We start from the raw sequence: 20,000 nt of genomic DNA, 5'->3' as shown, positions 1-20,000 counted from the left end.
CCTAAGCCGCCACCCACCATGATATTAGCCAATCACTTAGGTGTAAACTCTGCCATAATGCTATATGCGAAATAAAGGGTGGACTAAAATTGGAGTTGTGTTAAATCTTCACACATCTGTTCCCAGGTGACAATGAAGATGCAATCAGGCTGATGTAGGTGTGTCAAACTTCTTCACCTCCTAAAGGAGCTGTGAGCTGACACAGGTGTATCATCTGGTATATGGGTTCCCTATACCAATAATCTCCTTCACAACAGTCGTTACGTTAAGAGATTGAGGCCTTTCAGAGCTACCTGTGAGAACGTTCTGGAAGCTTTCAACATGCTCAAGTTTCAACATGTCCTAGCTAAAAGTCTAAGTTATGGAAAAGCTGGCGTAAATACATGTATATATAGTTATCTCATGCCAAACGTTCTACAAAGCAGACAAGTAAACAAACAAATAAGACTTTTTATTGCAATAAAAAGGTGGAAAAAAATAATTGTAGAAAATCAAGTTTCAAGTGATGATGAAGTTGTCATAGATGGCCACTGACCCTCATTGGTCTCTGAGTATCGCCCAATCATTGACAGACAGGGACCGTGATGACTGATCCTGGGTCAGAGCCAGGACTGTGGTGTTGTAGGTCTGATTTCACTCAGTCCAATATCAGGGCAGGTCTGAGTTGTAGGTCTGATTCCAGTCACTCCATGTGGCAGGGCCAGAAGTGTGGTATCGTAGGTCTGATTCCAGGTGGTCCAGTGAAAGGGCCAGGACCAGGGGCGAGGCTAGGGTATTTTTAGTGGTGCTAGAGCACCACCGTGAAGTTGCTCTGCACCCCCTGGCTCAACACATTTTTAAAATATTATATTATGCAAAAACCTTGCTCTGTACCTGCGCAATACTTTAGTATTGTGCCTCTGTGAGCACTAGGGGCTGGGCACCCCTAAAGACCAGATCCTAAAATCGCCCCTGGCCAGGACTGTGTTGTAAGTCTGATTACCATCAGTACAATGGCTGGGGCAGGAGTGTAGTGTTGTAGGTCTGACACACACACACCGGTTGGTCTGAGTTGTGTTTAGCTACAACACTAAAGCAGAGCTCATGCACTACCATACACGCCTGAGTTCTAATCAGACTATAAAAATGCCTTGTGTGCTTTCATTCCTACCAACCCATGTGATGTTTGCCTAAGACTTCACTGCGCTTACAGACATTATCTTGTCTTAAGCTTGCTATCGTCTGTGAGGAGCTGAAGCATTTAGTAAAGTCTGAGAACTCTTCCCACACATACACATCACAAGAATCTCTGTGTACACACCCACCCACACACACACACCACACACAATCACCCATTCTAAACAGCTGTGATTATTCTACAATATTTATTTTTCAAACCTGGACCAACAGAGGATATATACAGAAAGAGCAAATTCACATCAAAACAAACCCTACCAACACACACACACACACACACACACACACACACACACACACACACACACACACACACACACACACACACACACACACACACACACACACACACACTGATCCGTCATGTTTCTGTCACTCTCTTCTCCCCATCAAATAATTTCCGCCAAATCTGTTTTGATAGGACATCATCGCAGAGGCAGGCAAATCCCCCATAATCCCCCAGGTTTATCGCCAGCCCTGCGTGCGTTTTGTTTTGTCTCCTGCCACCGTTATCCAGACTTGTTTGCTGATAGAATCAGCTAGGAGTCACTCCAGCTCATATATCTGAATTCACACACACACACTGTCTGTCACCACCGCTGTCACGCATTCCCACTTGATGATGTACCTGAAAGTGCTTTCTTTTCCTTAGTCTTATTTTTCTAACCATCGTACATCTGCTGTCATGGAGTGAGATGGACATGAATCTAGAATCTAAAATCCCGTCTAAACGAGTCCCAGTGTGTGAATCAGGTCTGTCATGCATTTCTGGGATGGGGAGGTGGGGTCAGAGGTCGTTACCGCAGTTGCAGTATAACAGGCTAACTAAAGGTTCAACTTAAGGTGACAGGCACACCTGGACAAACCAGCTCTCTGTTCAGCTTAGGGCTTCCTTAAATTAATCCACTTAGCTCACTATATCCACGAGTTTATCTAGAGATAATCTCTGCTCTGATTATGATAAAATGTCTGTCACTGTAATACCAATTTTCTATGGATACATTTTTCCTTCTTTGTTTTCATGTCAGAAAGGTTGAGGCAAACATGTAAATATTCATTATAATGTGTAAATGCTGTGCAGGCTGCTCAGGGATCAGCTCTCTGCTTGTATGATTGTATTTATTTAAATGAACACAAACTGGTCTCAGATCAGTTGTCATTCACAGACTGAGGCCTGAAGAAAAATAACTGAGGAGAGGGAGTGTGTATAAAAGGATGATTGAAAAACCTCCCTCATAACTACGTGTGTGTGTGTGTGTGTATGTGTGTGTCCTTCATTCCCCCTGCTGTGTTTGTGGGAGTGTGTGTGCATGTGTGAGTTTTTGGATTTGCAGGCAAATGTGATTTATGTCTTGGAACTTTGATCTCCTAAAAGGCTTTGAGATTTACACAACAATAATTCTCCTTGGCCGAGGCTGAAATAAATTACGTGCTTATGGCAGAGGTCCAGTACTGACTTTAATAGACTGATCTGAGAGAGAGAGAGAGAGAGAGAGAGAGAGATAGAGAGAGAGAGAGAGGCTGGAAGACATTCTTAGCACATGAACCTGACAAGCATACATAGCTCATGCTGCACAGAGGAAAAATAAAAGCTTTGTTTAAAATAGTACATAAATACCAGCAATAATAAAACCCAGGGTCAGAGATAATATCTAATAGCTCTGCGTTTTCTCTGTCCTTCTCATCATCTCATGCAGCGAGAGGCCAGAGCTACAACTCTGCGTGGCACTTTTTAAAGTGTGGGATCATCAGTCTTAAGAGCAGTAGAGTGACCTGGAGTAACACAGAAGAAGTGATACTACAGGAGACCATGTGACAAAGAGAACAATAGTTAAAACACACAGGCTTAGTCTACAAAGGCTGGTAAAAATGAGCTTTAAAAGTGGGCTCCTCCCACTGGGCAGCATTGGCTCCTCCCTCTGAGCAACATTGGGCACCTCCCCCTCAGCCATATTGAGGTCCCTCCCTGGGCCATAGTACACTCAGGCCCATCAGACCCACAACTCCCCTCCCCCCTTGGCCATGCTGGGCTCCTTCCCCTCGGCCATGCTGGGCTCCTCCCCCTTGGCCATGCTGGGCTCCTCCCCCTTGGCCATGCTGGGCTCCTCCCCCTTGGCCATTCTGGGCTCCTCCCCCTTGGCCATTCTGGGCTCCTCCCCCTTGGTCATTCTGAGCTCCTCCCCCTTGGCCATGCTGGGCTCCTCCCTGCTACTGATGGCAGGGCTGCAGCTTTGATTTTAATAACGCCAAGCACAAACACTGTAAATCAGCAGTTACAAACGACTCTCTGAAAAGATAACCCAAATCTCAGAGGCCATAACTCTCTCTCTCTCTCCTCCCTCCTTCTCCCCCTCTCTCTCCATCCCTCTGCCTCTCATTCTGAAGCAGCTGGTTGTACTCAGTACTGGGTCTGCCGCGCTGCTTTGAAACAGCAATCCTAGCCTTTCTAATGCATGGAGGACTCGTAAAGGTGTCAGGCACAGGGATATACAGGCCTGTATTTCATTGCTCCTCTCTATTTTTAAACGCTGAGTTATGGCGAGGGAAATGGGGCCCCATTAAAGGTGATATGATGTATTCTGTGCCTTGTTCTGAGACTCGTTCATCAAGTGGAGGCAAGAAGGAAACTGCAAGCCACCTACCCCCCTTCTCCCCCTTTCTTCCTCTCTCTCATGCCCTCTTTCTCTCCCTTTCTCTCTCACTTTCCATCTCTCTCTCTCTCTCTCTCTCTCTCTCCCTCTCTTGGTCTTCTGTGCAAATCCTGCTCTGGTGGGCTGTTGTGGGTAATTTATGACACACAGGCAGTGCAACCTTCTGGCAGGTTTTATACAAGCAGATTGTGCACACACTCTCTCTCCCTACCTCACACACACACACACACACACACACACACACACACAACCACCACAAATAACCTTTTACAGAGTGCAGTCTTTCCCAGGGTGACGGCCACTGCAATGGAATCTGCTCAGAACCAGAAGAGTCGAATGAGACCGAGCGGAAGTTTTTCGGCGCGTCTCTCGTTCCTTCGCTTTCTTTTGTTCCCAGGAAAAACCCGCAATTGCTTGAAAAAATCAGACCAAAGTCCAAAATTTGGAACTCTTGAAAAGTTCCAAGAGAAATCAATACTAGTGGCATTGCTGCTAATGAGTGTGCTTCTGCTGAAAACCCTTTGGCTTTCATTTGTTACTTCTCCTGCTGTTGCCTCTGCCTCTGTACACACACACACACACACACACACACACACACACACACATACACACACACCCACACACACACACAGGCAGAATGGCTCAGATGAAGAGATATCTTGTGTAAGTTGAGGAGATATTTTGCTCAGGGCAATGTGGCCAACAGGCCGGACTGAAAGGGGAATGAATACATGCTGACCCGTGACAACTCCACCCTTTTTCTGAGTACTAATCTTAAATCGCAAAGATGTTTTCACACAAATAAAGAGTCCTATAAAGACGACCGAAGCTTCTTCAAACACGTATTACAGAACAGCCTGACAAACTCGTGCTCCACCGGTGTTTAAGTGCTCAGAAAATATCGGTAAACATCTATTACCAAATCGGTGCTGGTTACAACGGACAGAATGTGTACAACATGTCCTGAAACAGCCAGTTGTACCACGGGCTTTCCAACACTTATTTAGGATATCCGTTTCCGCGTCCACACCAGGTTTTGCATTTCGTCGTGACCCCGTCCTGGCAACCGCTCGCTGGGAGATTAATGGGCTGGGCGGATCAGTATAATAACCATTTGTTTGAAGTGACAAGACTGATAGGCACTGATTTACTTGCGCGTTGATAGGCTTTTAATTGAGCGCCTTCATCTCTTGTCGCGTCAAACGCGCCGCTGCGCTACGCCATACCGCGCGCTGCTGTGAGTGACAGCACGCGCTGGGCCGCGTGCGTTCCCGTTCCGCGCTCATGAATCGTCGCTTAGCGGTATAATCATTACCAATGCTACACTGACGAGGAATCATTGCGTATCGTTGCATTTTAAAAGGGAATCCTGCCTTCTGTCGTCCGCTGCTTGCGCACATGCAAACGTAAGGATGTCAGCTTAAAGCATCTCCCTTTAAAAGTAAACCGTGCAAAGGACCGGAGTTGTTGGCCGAACTTGTAAAGCAGTTCTTGTCAACTGTGAGATTAGTTTTCCAGTTTGTTTTTGCTTTCGGAGCTTCACTCAGTGCCGAAGATCTCACCGGAGTGTATAATTACCCGATATGACATCATACCCCTCCTGTTACGTGACAAAACCGGAGAAAAATTAATATGTGCACTGGTGCAACATAGAGAGAATACGGCAATAAATGCGACTCCAGGGAGAGAATGAGGAAATGAAAACATCTGTTTTTTAAGCTGTTTTATGAGCTGACGGGAGCTGCTAGCGTTCAAGCAGCGCGCGCGGTTTAGCCTCTTTTCATTACGTGCAACAAGTGACAAGATCGTCGGTTACATCACACCTCTTCATGCAGCCCTAGTTCATATATTCCGTTCACAATAGTTTTGTTGGAATTACCCTCCTGTTTAACGTTGTGCAGGTCTTTAGACACCCCGCGTGCTCACGAGGGAGAAGCAGCGAGATCAGACACCAGAGGTACGCGCTCGACGTCTCTGATATGGGACGCGATAAGTTCGTACAAACAACGGCTGCACAGGCGAAGGAACATCGTGTATTTTCTGCAGTATGTCTGTGTAGGCTGCGTTCGGTGTGACTCAAGGCCTGATCAAGCAGAGATACAGGCCTACATTTTACAACGTGGAGGACAATGCCGGCCTTTGTTTTAGCTAGAAGAGGCTATTTAAGTTCGTGTGTGGTTTGGATGTGGGTGCGTGTGTGTATGTGTGAAACTTTAAAACTTTTAAAATCTAATGTTGGTGATTTCTCAGTGAATGACAGGATGACATTTAACACAGTTGCCTTTTCACCAGTAAATAACCAGTAAACAGACAATTGAGGCAAGCACCTCTTCACCAGTATACAACCAGTTGATGTGAACACCTCTTCACCAGTAAACTACCAGCTGATAAACCTATTCACCAGTAAACCCATTTTGAAGGTTCCTCAAATCAGAAAAGAGATTTTTCCCTTGACTGTCTTCTCTTTCCCAAGCACAGACCAGCACTGATCCAGAACCAGCTTACTCTCGCCATGGTCATGTTCCGTTACCATTACGCTGTCAGTCTTGGGCCAGAAACCTTCTCCTGATACTCGGAACTGTCTCCATTACATCTGCACACATGTTTATCCTCATCGGCTAATTGCTTACGGCTTTGGCTAAGCCAGTCTGGAGGATGTACAGTACTGATTATAGAATCACTGAGATGACTCACTAAGTCACTGAGATGATTCACTATGTCACTGAGGGATGACTCAGAAAATCCACCTGTGTGAGTCATTCCCTCTGACACTGCTGTTCTTTCAGATGCAGCTTCTCTGTTGAGGTACTTAACTACCTACGTTATGGTTTTCTTGACTTTATCACACGAATGTCCTTCCTGACGTGACATAACGCTGCTGTTTCCCCCCTTTTCTGCTGTGTTTGTTTGTTTCTGTGCACGACTGTATTGTAGCAGCTGGTTCTCCTGTTAAAAACATACATTAGCACACACACTCACACTCACACACACACACACACACACACATTCCCTTTTCCTTGTGGCCTTCGGAACAGTGTGTCTCTGCAAAATCAGATCCCGAATATTTCTAAATGGGAATATCTCCAAACGGAAATGCCTCCAAATGGGAATAACTGTGAGTGGGAATCTGTGTGGAAGGTCAGGGAGACTCTGGGATTGTGCAAAGCCCGTGGAGAACGTGAGAGTTCTGCTTTCTCTCATCCTCTGGCTGTTCCTACTCGTCAGCCACACACCATAAACCTGTCCTGCCCCTCGTCTTTCAAAGGCTGATGGTTGCGGGAGAAGAGGCGGTGTGGGGTGGCGTCCCTGCCTCAGGGCCCTGCCTCCACACGCCACACACCTCATCGCTCAGCCACACCTAATTAAACAAGACTGATCTGCATGCATCACTCCTGGGCCTGGTGCTCCCACTCATACACTCATACACCCCTCTCTACCTCCCTCTCTTTCCCTCCCTCCCTCTCTCTCTCTCTCTCTCTCTCTCTCTCTCTCTCTCTCTCTCTCTCTCTCTGCGTGTGGCCTGTGTAAAGCCTAGGAGAGATGTCATTTTATTCCACTATGTCATTGGATGGATGTATATGTATATATGTATATGGATGGTTATGCCACAGTTCTAGACTATGTGGTGGTGAACTGTGTGTGAAACAGCCTGCTTCAGTTCAGACTACAGCCATGTCCCTGGACCAAGCAGCCCGACTCCAAACCTCAACACCTACTCTGAACATGCAACAAACCTCAACACCTACTCTGAACATGCATCAAACCTCAACACCTACTCTGAGCCCCAGAACTTTTCTGGCGCCTCTACAACGCACTTTAGGCTGGATGCACAATATCTAAACACCTTTTAGGTCACACTTAGGCTTTAACCAGGTCTAGGAAACTGACCTGTCTGGGTGTTGCCATGGAGATGCTGTTCCACGGTGGTTGGCTGCTTGTCCCCGTGCCCCAGCGCTCTGGTGCCGGTGGTGGCCCGAGGCGGAGCTGTCAGGGCCCTGCAGAGCACTTCACACCGCACAAGTACGGAGGCTGGAGACATTATTTATTTATTTTTTTGGTTTTGTTTTTTGTTCTGTCGTGCTTTTCTTTTCTCTGACAATTAAACGCTGGCCTAGCAAAAGCCTCCCCCGGGTGTGCTGACCCAGAATGCCCTGGGGGTGTGGAGACATGCTGGAGTGGTTACGTCACCGGCAAGATCACAGCAGACGTGTTGGGCCTCATCTCGCGCTTCTGATTCAGTCTCTGTTACGTTCAAGTGACGGGGCTCTGATCCAGCATGTTTAGGCAAACACCTCCTGACTAAATGGGAGGGGTGAGCCGACCTTTTAAAGGGGAGACCTGCCCTTTAAATACACCCAACAGGAAACAGCCATTAGTATTATGAAGGCCAGAATGGTTAAGAGGTAGAAAAGGGTGTTAGAGTCATCCCTCACTCTCTTACTCTTTTCTCCCCACCTTCAGGGTTATTATGAAAGTTCCTAAACTCCCCCATTCAAAATCATTCATCCTGAAATTGTTTTCATACCACATGTATCCTCGCGTCCCACAAGCTTCATTCTCTCCGGCTTTTCTCCTTTAATCATTTCTGTTTGTCTGATTGGCACTTTACCCGTCGACGGAGAGGAGAAGGAGGAAATGAGAATATAGAGGAGGTCAGGGTAGACAAAGCAAGATCCCAGGAACAGAACCGTCATCTCCACCTGAGCAGAAACCCATGCGCCTTAAATCACGCCTGATTCTCGAGCGACAGGATGGATCCGCTGTAAAAGCATGAGATGAGGTCTTAACAATAACTGTCTGCACACAGCAATAAACTCGTTGACAAGCAGATGACCTGCTGTCGTAATGTGAAGTGTGTGTTTACACAGCAGAAGACAACATGCTATCTTAAGGGATGGCATCAAATCATCACTCTTAGCGCTGAGATGTTAATCCTGTGAGCTGCCAGCTCCTTCTGGGTCTATATGTGAGATGAAAAGTTGCCATGGGTGATGAGTGACACTTGACATTAATAATGATGAGTCAAATATAGGGACTGTTGACAGAAGCAGAATTAGCTTTCAAGCAGTTTCCTTCATCCACTCCTCTCTCTCATTTTCCCTCTTCCGCATTCTGTCTTTAAACACACACACACACACACACACACACACACACACACACACACACACACACACACACACACACAAAACACTTATAAGCTACACATTTCTCATGATAAGATCTCTATTTAAACAACAGTAAACCAGCTTTAGCACTGACTCATCGTTCGTTTCGTTCAGAAAGCCAATTTCCTGTTGGCTGAAGCTCGTCCCTCGAGCCTTTGGCCTGTGCATTCCGTGTTCCTGACTCCGCCCTGCCATCAACCACAAAGTGACAGTTTAACTCAAAAAAGCTGGAGGTTATTAATTAGCCAGAAAAGACTATGTAGTAATGCCTGTACACTTCAGTCGCCTTTGATCAGCTGTCAGTGTGTCTGAGGGAGTGTTTAGGGTGTGTCTGTATGCGTGTTGGACTTAAAATGACAGGATGTTGACAAGCCAAAACCCTTGCCTGTCTTTGACAGACATCTGAGAGATGTAAAGTATAACGTGACACCAACATCCTTGCCTGTACCCCCCACCCCACCCACACACACACACACACACACACACACACACCACCCATGCAGCAATTTAAATGGAATATTCCTCCCAGCCACCCGGTTATGCTAGACAAAAGCTCTTACACACACGTTAGCCTTCAGCTCCTCCTCATCTTAGGTCAACAGTTCAAGCTTTCTGTCTTATTGTCATTTTTATAACTGAGCACCGAGCTGTAGTCGTCTTTCATCTGTCTCCACAGGTGTGCTTTGTGTTTACCTCCAGACCAGCTCCAAAGAACTGGGGTCACACACTCTTAGAAAGCCGGATTCTTCGAGTAAATACATTTTTGTAAGCTTTTCTAACTGTAACCATTTGAAGTGTTCCTTTCCCACTACTGTGTTGACCTTTTCAGAGCAGTTGTGTATTCAATGTCTCCATGAGCAGCGCCAGACACACGTGGTGCCATTTGTGTATTTGTTGTATATTGTAGTTGGTTCTATAAAACAGGGGACCATGTTCTGACAGCAGGGCTTCTGTTATGACTTCCACACCTGGGTTTTGATGGTTGTTGTGGTTGTTCAGATTGATGTCAGTGCTCTCTTCCCTGCCCGGGTTGTGCGTTGGCACAGATGCAAATGACTGGCCTTTATCGTCCAACTACATGGTTTATCACAGCTACGACGATGTCAATGCAAAGACGCGTATGGGACTGTGCCAAAGCAGGTCGTTGTTGTGGAGACGTGGCTGTGAGAGACACACGAAGTATTTGAGCTGCTGCACGGACAAAGGGACCCTGGCCTACTGGAACACCTCATACTGAATAATTCACCTCCTACTGAAAAACTCGCCTCATACTGATAAACTCGTCTTCAACTAAAAAACTTCTCTTGGTGAAGAATTCACCTACTGAAAAATTCAACTCTTGCAGTAAAACTAAACTCTTACTGAATATTCACCTCCTAACACAACTGTAAAAATCTGCTAATGAAAACCTCAGTGGAGGTCGGCATGAACAGGAGTATGGACTGTGCAGACACACTGGCCTAGACTGACTGGAATCAAACCCTAGTGAGTAATGGTAATGGTGAAGTAATGGTTTGGGCCTCCTGTTTGCTGACTGCTGACTTCACACAAACTATGGGAAATTTCTTGAGTTTTACTGAGTTTTAGAAACCTGTAATCATTAGTGACATGACAAGGTTGACATCAAACAGCACTAAACCATTCCAAGTATCTACACACAGAAGAATCTAAAATATTTTATAATATACAAAAATAAAATAAAGTAAATACACTCAAGCCAAAGTGTGATATTTTAATGAACCCCAACTCGGAAGAAGATACTACTGCAGTATTTTGAAATTAGGTCTACGGTTTCTCGTGTCACACTGACACGTTACGCAAACCTTCAGCCCAGCAATAACTTTTAAACATCAACGAACAAATGAGAAACAAACCCCAAATACTAGAAGCTGCTACATATAAATGAAGTCCTCTGCTTAGAGACTCCTGCGTGTCGGTCCGAGACCACTACATCACTGCGTGGCAGCAGTTAGGCACCGAATGAGAAACATTACTTACAAAGAGAGGACAGCATTTTAAACGAACAGTTAAACCGCCGTCCAGAGCCTGGCCCATAAACAGGGCTCGCCTTTGTGTGTCCACAACATGGCATGAAATAATGCGGGCGGTTAAAACTTGCGAACAATTTAGGCCGTAAAATATTCCGGGCTTCAAAGCGACCCGGACGCAGACTATTTCAGCCGGCTCGTAATGGGCTCGGCTAGGCTTCATTTTTAAGTAATGAAGCCAATTCATTGCATAATTATGTTAGCTAAATTACTTCGACGGCAAATCAAGCCTGGGGTAATGTAATAAAGTTATTAACATTCCAGCTTTAGACGACGACACGGACACGAAGTTATTGTATATGAAACATATCATTTAGTGTGATTTTAAAACGAAGAGGATATATAAAGGTTATTCTATAAACGGCAGCGCAGGCGTTTTAAGGCCATTGTTTGCCCTGATTTTGACTGTAATGACATGAAACAGTTTGGGGAAATTGTGATTTGTTTTAAATGAAGCTGCGAGTCTTTTAACGGTAACATTTTAGTGGAAGAGGCTAAATATGTTATGGCTATTTGTTTTTGCTTTACTTTGGAGTTTTTCTGCAAAATTTTTATTTGATTTTTTTTGTCTTTTAGAATTAGGACCTTCAACGTCACATATGGTGTAACATTCATTAAGGAGTAACGATTCATCTGACGGATGTCGCGGTTCCACAAACGGACCGACCGCGGTTCTGTTCTCCGCAGTCACTGTGTCTCCCCCTCCGAATCGGCGAGTTTGCTCCGCTCTCCTCGCACGACACCTAAGTATTTGGGTCAGAACCCGTCTCATCTCTTCAGAGGTGCCGTGACGCCGGCGAGCGAGTGTGGAGCGCTGACTCCGCCTCCTCTGTCATAGGACCCGCCCACTCATTAGTCATGCGGCTCTCCGTGATTGGACGGCGGCGTGTTCCTTTGAAGTGATCTTCAGATCTTGGTGTGAGGAGTGTGTGTGTGTGTGCAAGTGTGCTGAAGACGCGAAGCTCAGGGACGAGGTCGTGCTACACCAGGATACTCCTAAAACATTATTTGACGAATGTTTTTCCCCACAGTGGTAGATATTTTTGGTTAAGGATCCCCTTCACTTGTTTTCTGTTGATTTGTGTTTTTGCGCAAAGAAATCGCGTCGGTTTTGGGCTGGTGGAGACCCGATCTGGGCTGGTGGAGACCCGATCTGGGAACGATGTCCAAGCGGAGTGTATATTCCCCACTGTGACTTCACTGCGCTTTCTGGACTACAAACCAGCACCGGTTCCACTGGATTTATCTCTCCGAGCTGGGAGGATACCATGTTGCTTGGGTCGTCGCTGATTTACTGATGACATCGGATATCTAAATGAAAACTGAACGACACCCGCCCCGTCTCTGTTCCTGCCAGGTCCCCGATCCGCCCCGATCCAGATGAGCGAATCGCCTTGTGGATCTGCAGCCGACGCACGGAGACATACAGCAGAAGAAGGCGATAGTAGCGACAGTTTGATCCGCAGTTTTAGGTCGCAGATCACTTGTGTTTCCCGTCCACCCACGGACCCAGTGCGCCAGGAGAGGAGGCTGCCGGTTCGGATCCTCAAGATGTTGACCGCTCACGCCAGTCACATGCTGCACCCGGAGTATCTGCAGCCGCTGAGTTCGGCGCCCGTCAGCATCGAGGTACGGGTCCATCACGTCCAGTTTCTGCCATCCGAACATTTCTTGGAGTTCACAAACACTCGGATTATTTATGTAAATGTCCGACTTCCGTACCTTGGTTCATATAGCTCTTAATTTTGCTTTTAAAGCGCCTTGGTGTGTGTTTAAAAAGCAAGTGACATGTTTTAATAGTCCACACTAATAATCGTTTGTAATATTCTGGTACCTCCGTCTCCGTCCGCACGTCCTCACACTCCTCACACGCGCAAACCGGACTCCGCACGCAGCACCGCGCTTAATGCGTAAAAACGGAACCGAACGGCCACGGTAGTCCGTTCACGTTCCAGTCCGGTATCAGCAGTTTATATCGTTCCACATCGTTTTCTGTAGATTAGCGAACTGATAATGGACATATTTGTGCTGTCGTGTTCAGGAGCAAACCGGTACTTGCCGACTTGTCGTCTGTAATACATAAAACGTAATTAATCGAAATTAATCAAAATGCGCTAAAACGTTGTGGACTAAATGCCAAACGATTTACTTTAACAACATAAACGCAGTTTATTTAATATTATGTAATTAAATGAATATTATGTAAAAGGCTTCTTTTACATAATGTGTCTTTTTTAAGATAATGGATATTTCTGAATACTGGGAATATCTTTTAAAAAGAGAATTTTAAAAAGAAATCACAAACCACACTGAACTAAACTAGAAGGCTAGAATGCCATCTGTCTAAAAAAAAACCTGAGTAACTCCTGTTTAAGAGGCCTAAAGTTGATTTACAACAGTCTCCACCCTCAGCTAAAACCAGCCTGGACATTCCATGAGATCCAGAGCAGTTCTTTAAACCATCTGTCATCATTTGCAAGACGTGCTCGTAGTAATACTTTAACACTGTCCCACTGATACAGACAAACACACCGAGTCTGACCATGTTCATCTGTTTTCTTCCCTTTAGCTTGACGCTAAGAAGAGTCCACTGGCTCTGCTGGCCCAGACATGCTCACAGATCGGCAAGCCAGATCCGCCTCCCTCATCCAAGCTGAGTTCTCTCTCTTCCAGCAGTCTGGGAGACAAGGAAGGAAGATCGGCCAGTTCGGCCCTCAAATCTTGTGAGCAGCACCAGGGCCTGGAGGACAAGTCGAGCTTCAAGCCTTATTCCAAAAGCGGCTCGGAATGTCGGAAGGAGGGAGGCGTGGCCAACGGCTCGGTGGATAAGGTGGGGTTCAGGGTTCCTGGCGGGAGTTCTGCGGCCACCACGTGTCCGACGTTTCCTCCGCACGCCTCATCTCCGAGAACCAGCTCACCTACGCAGAACGCCACAGGACAGACCCAAGCTCACCGGCAGACGCAAACCCCGCCCATGCAGAGAACGCCCCACGCCCCGCTCTCGCACGCAGAACCAAAATCTGCAGGCTCCGCCCCCAGCACGGATGGCGGCAGCGGTGGCGGTAACGATCGCACCGGGAAAAAGGAGGCGGAGCACGGCAAAGCCGGCATCGACCACGCCCAGTTGGCCAACTCTAGCCAGGCACGTGCCAGCGTGAACTCCAGCAGCGGTAGTTCTTCCAGCAGCCCACGGCCCGACAGCAAACCCGAGGCCCCGCCCTCTCAGCCGGGCCTGGCCACGGGCCACGTGGCCCCCGTGTCCCCCTTCAAACCCAGCCACTCTGTCTTCCCCCTCCCCCCTTCGACCATGGGCTACCACGGTTCCGTCGTCGGCGCCTATGCTGGCTACCCGTCCCAGTTCGTCTCTGGGCTCGACCACGCCAAGTCCAGCCTGGTGGGCGGCGCCGGGATGGGTGTTCCCGGGAAGCATCCAAGCTCCAGTCCCCTCACAGGCTCCTCCCCCCCGTCACTCATGCAGGGCTTGTGCAGAGACCCGTACTGTCTGGCCTATCCCAACGCCCCCCACCTGGGCGGAGGCGGCTGTTTGTCCTGCGTCCACGACCCGTCTTCCTCCCTCAAGTCGGCCTTCCCTCTAGTGTACCCCTCCCCTCACCTCCACACGCTCCACCCGAGCTCTCTGTCCTCCGCACCTCCCTCCCTCGCACACCCTCTCTACACCTACGGCTTCGTCCTGCCCAGCGACACCCTCCCTCACGCCTGCAACTGGGTCTCGGTGGCCGGGCCCTGCGACAAGCGCTTCGGCACCTCGGAGGAACTGTTGGCCCACCTGCGCACGCACACGGCCCTGCCGGGCGTGGACGGTAAGCTCCTGTCCGGCTACCCCTCCTCTGCAGCCTCTGCCGCGTCTTGCCACCTTCATCTACCCCCACCGAGCAGCCCGGGGGCGCTACCGAGCTCTTTCTCCCTGCGAGGGTCACCTGGGTTGGGCCTAGCCCGATACCACCCCTACAGTAAAGCCCACCTGCCCGGAAGCCCCACCCTCCCTATGCACTCTCTCCCTGCCTCATCTCCATACCACACCCCCTACGCCCTCTACAGCCAGAGACTGGGATCAGCCTCCACGCTGGGATACCCATGATGGATGGAGCACAGATGGGAGAGGCGTCTGACGGAAGCAGTCGGGACGAGACGAGGACTGTCCTCGGAAAAGCTCCAGGCCTAAACACAAGTGGGTGGAGTTACTATCTCTGGCTGAGGGAGGAGCTAGGACCTCTTCCGCTGATGGACACCCGGCTGTGAAGAAGTTCCCCTCAGCCTTGAGAAAATGGGAGAAAGCAAAGACATTAGGCTCGATTCCTAAAACCACACAGCCGATCGCCCAGTTTTAATTTTAATAGATGATTAAAAGTTTTATTTCAGTCTTAAAAAAGAAGGTATATTTATTTTTCTTTTTGAGTGTTTGGTTTTCTCCAGGTGGAAACAGTTACCATCCCAGTTCTTTATTTCCTGTCACTTCGGTACAAGAACAATATTTTCCAGGTGATGAATAGATGTTTCCAAGATGCATTTTTATAACAGTGCAGCTTTGCTTACAGGGCCATTGGCCGTATTTATCTTTCAGACGTTACCCATTTCCTGGTTTTGTTTCGTTGCTTTCTTCTGTGCTCTTATTCTCTCGGTTTGATGTCCTCCTCTGAATAGTGTGATGCAACTGACAGCCAGTTGATTCTTAAAAACATTTGCCCTTTTTAATTTGTACATGTACAGTTCAAAGAATAAAATACAAACAGACAGATGTGATATATTTTCTATTGTGGCTGATGGCGTAGGCTGGGAGAGCTTTTTGGGAGGGGCTTGGGCAGAGTTTGGGCGAGGCTTGGGGAGAGTGGGAGATAAAACTGTAAGATTAATATGTAGAGATGGCGGCGATATCCATTTAACAGAATGTCTTATTTTGTGTAATAAATGATACTTGATTACATTTGAGTGTGTTTTTATTTTCTCAGGATTTTATATGTACCATACCGTCCATTACCTTCACTATTGGGCAATAAAAAATATATACAATAGTAGTATACTGTTCATTACAGTAGCACATTAGCATATCATTAACATATTTACAAACTATATATACCCAATACTTGAAAACCTGGTCTTAGTTTATTATACAAATCACAATACAATTTAGTGTATTATTACTATAGTTGCAAAATATATATGACAGTAGTATACTGCTATTACAATGCCATAGTATAGCACATTATTAATAATAATAATATTAATATACAATATTATTACCAGATTAAATAGCCAAATAATTTCACAATTAACAAAATGAATGGATACGTATTAAGTCTGATATCAAAGAAAAATATAAGATAGTGCTATTAAACATGTAAATGAGGCAAATGTTCTCATTCTATGTCCATAGTTCATGTGTCGCACCCTCACTCTGTCTTTCCTGTCTCACTGTCTCCCTCTCTGGCCACAGGCAGATCTATTTATGTTGCATTAGTGTGAAGGTGAGACAGGCTCTGGGTTGATGGTGCCCCTGTAGAGGGGTGAGGGCTCACCCTCAGCACTGTCCAGGCCACTGACCGTTAAACACCGCTCTGTAGGCGCCCGCTCCGAACCCACAGGAGTCCTGGAGCGGCTCCCAGCCAGCGCTGATGAATCACCCTGCTGCACAAAGGCCAAAAGACGACAACAGGAGGCTGTTAAGGGAGAAATATTTATCACGCGTCCTGGTATGACCCACAAGAGCCCGAGCCTTATTGTTGGGGCTGTGTGTGTGTGGGGTTTGGTGCCGTGTTTCAGTCACTAGTTCCACTGTGTTTCAGTCATTAGTACGGTTGTGTTTCAGTCTGTACCTCCCCTGTTTCAGTCACTTTCAGAAATGTGTCTTATAGTAAAATATCCTATATGAATGTGTAGGTATTTTTATTTAGTTTATCTTTTTATCACTTTTTTTGTAGCCCTTCAGAGTTAGAAGGACATACCTGCACATCACTGCTGGCTGCTGTACAGCCATTTCAGTGTGGACTTGAATTGAAGGTTGTTAAAACAGACTGTTAGCACACTGATCACAAGGGAGCAGGCACGGGGGTTACACACACACACACACACACACACACACACACACACACACACACACACACACACACACACACAGTTCATTAGCACTTCAGACAGAAGAGAAGACTGCACAGGTGTCACTTGACAGGACCATTAACTAAATAAATCACACTGGCGAGCCCCTGCTACTTCACTCTCCATGTCCAGCAAGGTCAGGTGGGCATTAACGCCTCCTAAGACTTTAATCAGAGGCAGTTCCCTCAGTTCCCATGTCCTTCCACTGGACACCCAGGAGAAAAACACAGAACCTGGCAGAAACACTCAGTACTCAGCAGAGATGTCCAGACACCGGGAGAGGAGTCCAAAGCCCATTGAGAGAAACCTAGAACACAGAAGAGAGACAGGAAGTTCAAGAGAAAGACCCAGAACGCAGGACAGAGGACGAGAACCCAGGAGAGAAGCACAGTGAGAAAGGACACTTGTCTGAAGCTAGCACTGAAGCAGACTCTGGTTGGCCAGCTTCGTGTGTCTTACGTGTTTTCAGCTGATAAGAGAGTGATCACTCACTATCCAACAGGTCACAGAAAAGCAAATTGCTCCTTCAAACGGAGAACTCAGATCTTGGTTTATGCTGCCCCTAGTGGAGGTGGAGTTAAATGCAGCAATCTTAATTACACCCGTTTTTCCACTCGATTCATTTGAAAGTTGTGGGCAAGCTCGTGATCCTGTTGTAGGTTCAAGGGGAGCGTTTTGTTCTTGATCAGAAGAGCGTTAGTGTGGTCATAATGGTACAGCGAAGAGCTGAAGATGTCTGTGAGAAGAGGGTGGGGTTCGTGCCGCAGTCGAGCGACTCCCAGCCATGCGTCACAACCCTCACACTGGTCTTACTTCACATCTCTCTCCTCATCTCACCAACCCATTTATCTTTCTCTCCCTGCTCTCTTGGACTCCAGCTGAGTCAATATGCAGACACTCCATTTATATCGTGTGCGTATGAGAGAGAGAGAGAGAGAGAGAGAGAGAGAGAGAGAGAGAGAGAGAGAGAGAGAGAGAGAGAGAGAGAGAGAGAGATGTATGGGAATGAGAGGATCCTGGAGGTGAGAGCAGGGGGGGTAGTTAATTTAACTCCCTGACCAGTGTCTCCCCAGCGGGGCTACACCTGTCTGATTGATCTCTCTCTCCTTCTCTCCTCTGTCCCTTGGGGTTTAGAACAGAGCCGGGAGGGTGTGAGGAGAGTCTGTGGGTGTCGACTACACCCCCACCTCACCCTCCGCACAGTCAGCAATAACAGTGTGTGTGTGTGTGTGTGTGTGTGAGAGAGAGAGAGAGAGAGAGAGAGAGAGAGAGAGAGAGAGAGAGAGAGAGAGAGAGAGAGAGAGAGAGAGAGAGAGCTGTAGCCAGTTGCAGCAGTGTCCTGGGCGTGTAGCCGACAGCCCTGGTGATTAATGACGACAGTGTGTGGAGCAGTTCTCCAATTAGCTGCCTTCTCCACGCCACCTCCCCTGGCCTGACAGGCCCGACCTGAGAGAGAAAAACCAGTGCGAGACGCACTCAGTCTTCTTTTATTCCGCTACTTTCTCTCTCTCTTTCTCCCTCCCTCTCTCCCTGACAGCTCACACTTATTTTCTTGGCTCCATCTTCTACAGCTTTTGTGTCCTGGTCTTCTTCTCAAACTCTGTCCGTCTGTTTTAGACTCGTTGCCTTTGATTTAAGACTACATAGACTCCTCTGACGAGTATTCAGTGGAAGAGCGTTCTCCCCCTTTCTGCCTGTGCCCACGCGCTAAAGCACGCCAGATGCAGCGCGCGCATCTTTCATCCAGCTCGTAAAAGGAATCACGCTGTCGCTTTCTGGCTAAAACTCCGGAGGGGGGAAAGGGGGGCTTCTTCCACGACGCAGCGTTTCGCTCTCTCTTCAGCACGCACGCACGCACATACACAGCATTTTGAAAACGCGCACAGCGTAAGTCATGACCAATAACGACTGAGCGGCGGCGCGCCCGCCCGCGCGTGACGGTCTCCTGTCCACACCATTCATCATCATCATCATCGTGGAGGCTCCGTTAGCTCGCGTATGTGCGCGTGCAAACAGAACCTGCACCGGGTAGTGAAGGAGCGAGGAGAACGTGGCGTAGCCGTTGCTTACTTCTAATAACCACGTGCACCATGAACCAGCTGTATTCCATTTACACACCCTCCGGGGGACCGAGGCGTCTAGAGCGTGAACACTGAGCTCGCGGTAAAAAAGTGCCCTGGCACGGGCACGCGGAGTCGGAGTCACGCGCCAAATGACAGCACCCACCAGGCGCAGCTGCTGGTAAATACGCGCTAGCCACATACCTGCGCGCTACGACGTCATTCCCCAACGCGTCTGGGCTTTTTTTCATTTGCGGGTGCGTTGGTTTAAAGTGCATCCATAGCATTTCAGCCACATATTCTGGTAATAAAATATATATTTTTTTCATTTAGTTGTTAAAAGTCTCGTGCTATCGTGCCGTCTGCAATCGCATGCCGTCCCAGTTGTAACCGGTCCGGTTTAAGACGGTCAGCACGTGGCCACTACAAATGGCACCGCATAACATCCGGAATGGTGCAAAAGTAGCTCTGTATGTTAGGCCTTGATATAAAAATATTTGAATAAGACAAAAAGATATACGTCTTATGACTTGGATGTAAAATATTCAACATGTTGGCAGCTTGGCAAATTTTGGGGGTTAAATCTTTTATAGGCCTAACACTGTACAATAATTCCACACTGTAAAACCCTGCGCATTTGTGCTTGAGCACGTATACGCACACACACATGCGTGCACACACACACACACACACACAGGAGTGTAGGTGTCAGTGTTAGTCACAAAGTCAGATTTGTGGCTGTTTAACTTTCCAGAGGCCATTCATCAGAGACTTGGCACAAGCGCGTGT

The 20,000-nt window shown here is 47.5% G+C and overlaps 1 protein-coding gene and 2 long non-coding RNA genes across 7 annotated transcripts in view; 1 reads left to right on the top strand and 2 right to left on the bottom strand.

Annotated features, from left to right (window-relative positions):
• Positions 1 to 7,735: 7,735 nt before the first annotated feature.
• Positions 7,736 to 13,705, bottom strand: LOC143509339 (uncharacterized). Its single transcript, XR_013129633.1, has 4 exons — positions 13,583 to 13,705; positions 10,991 to 13,110; positions 9,087 to 9,180; positions 7,736 to 8,943 (listed from the first exon to the last, which is right to left on the bottom strand). It is a non-coding gene; the product is annotated as an uncharacterized LOC143509339 (long non-coding RNA).
• Positions 12,421 to 15,982, top strand: znf703 (zinc finger protein 703). The gene is made up of 2 exons (XM_076997959.1): positions 12,421 to 12,669; positions 13,610 to 15,982. Exons 1-2 carry the CDS (start codon positions 12,421 to 12,423, stop codon positions 15,137 to 15,139), a joined length of 1,779 nt encoding a protein of 592 aa, XP_076854074.1. The 3' UTR covers positions 15,140 to 15,982.
• Positions 15,983 to 16,010: 28 nt separating this feature from the next.
• Positions 16,011 to 20,000, bottom strand: part of LOC143509338 (uncharacterized) — an 11,519-nt gene continuing 7,529 nt past the window's right edge. For 4 of the 5 annotated variants that reach the window (XR_013129630.1, XR_013129631.1, XR_013129628.1 and 1 more), the window contains exon 3: positions 16,011 to 17,458. This is a non-coding gene — a long non-coding RNA (uncharacterized LOC143509338). The remainder of the gene's footprint in view (positions 17,459 to 20,000) is intronic. The other variant, XR_013129629.1, reaches the window with a different exon arrangement.

Source organism: Brachyhypopomus gauderio, chromosome 3 (genome assembly GCF_052324685.1).
Source record: "Brachyhypopomus gauderio isolate BG-103 chromosome 3, BGAUD_0.2, whole genome shotgun sequence".
Lineage (NCBI taxonomy): Eukaryota > Metazoa > Chordata > Actinopteri > Gymnotiformes > Hypopomidae > Brachyhypopomus > Brachyhypopomus gauderio.
The sequence above is the reverse complement of the archived record's forward strand: the minus strand, read 5'-3'. Positions and strand labels throughout refer to the sequence as shown.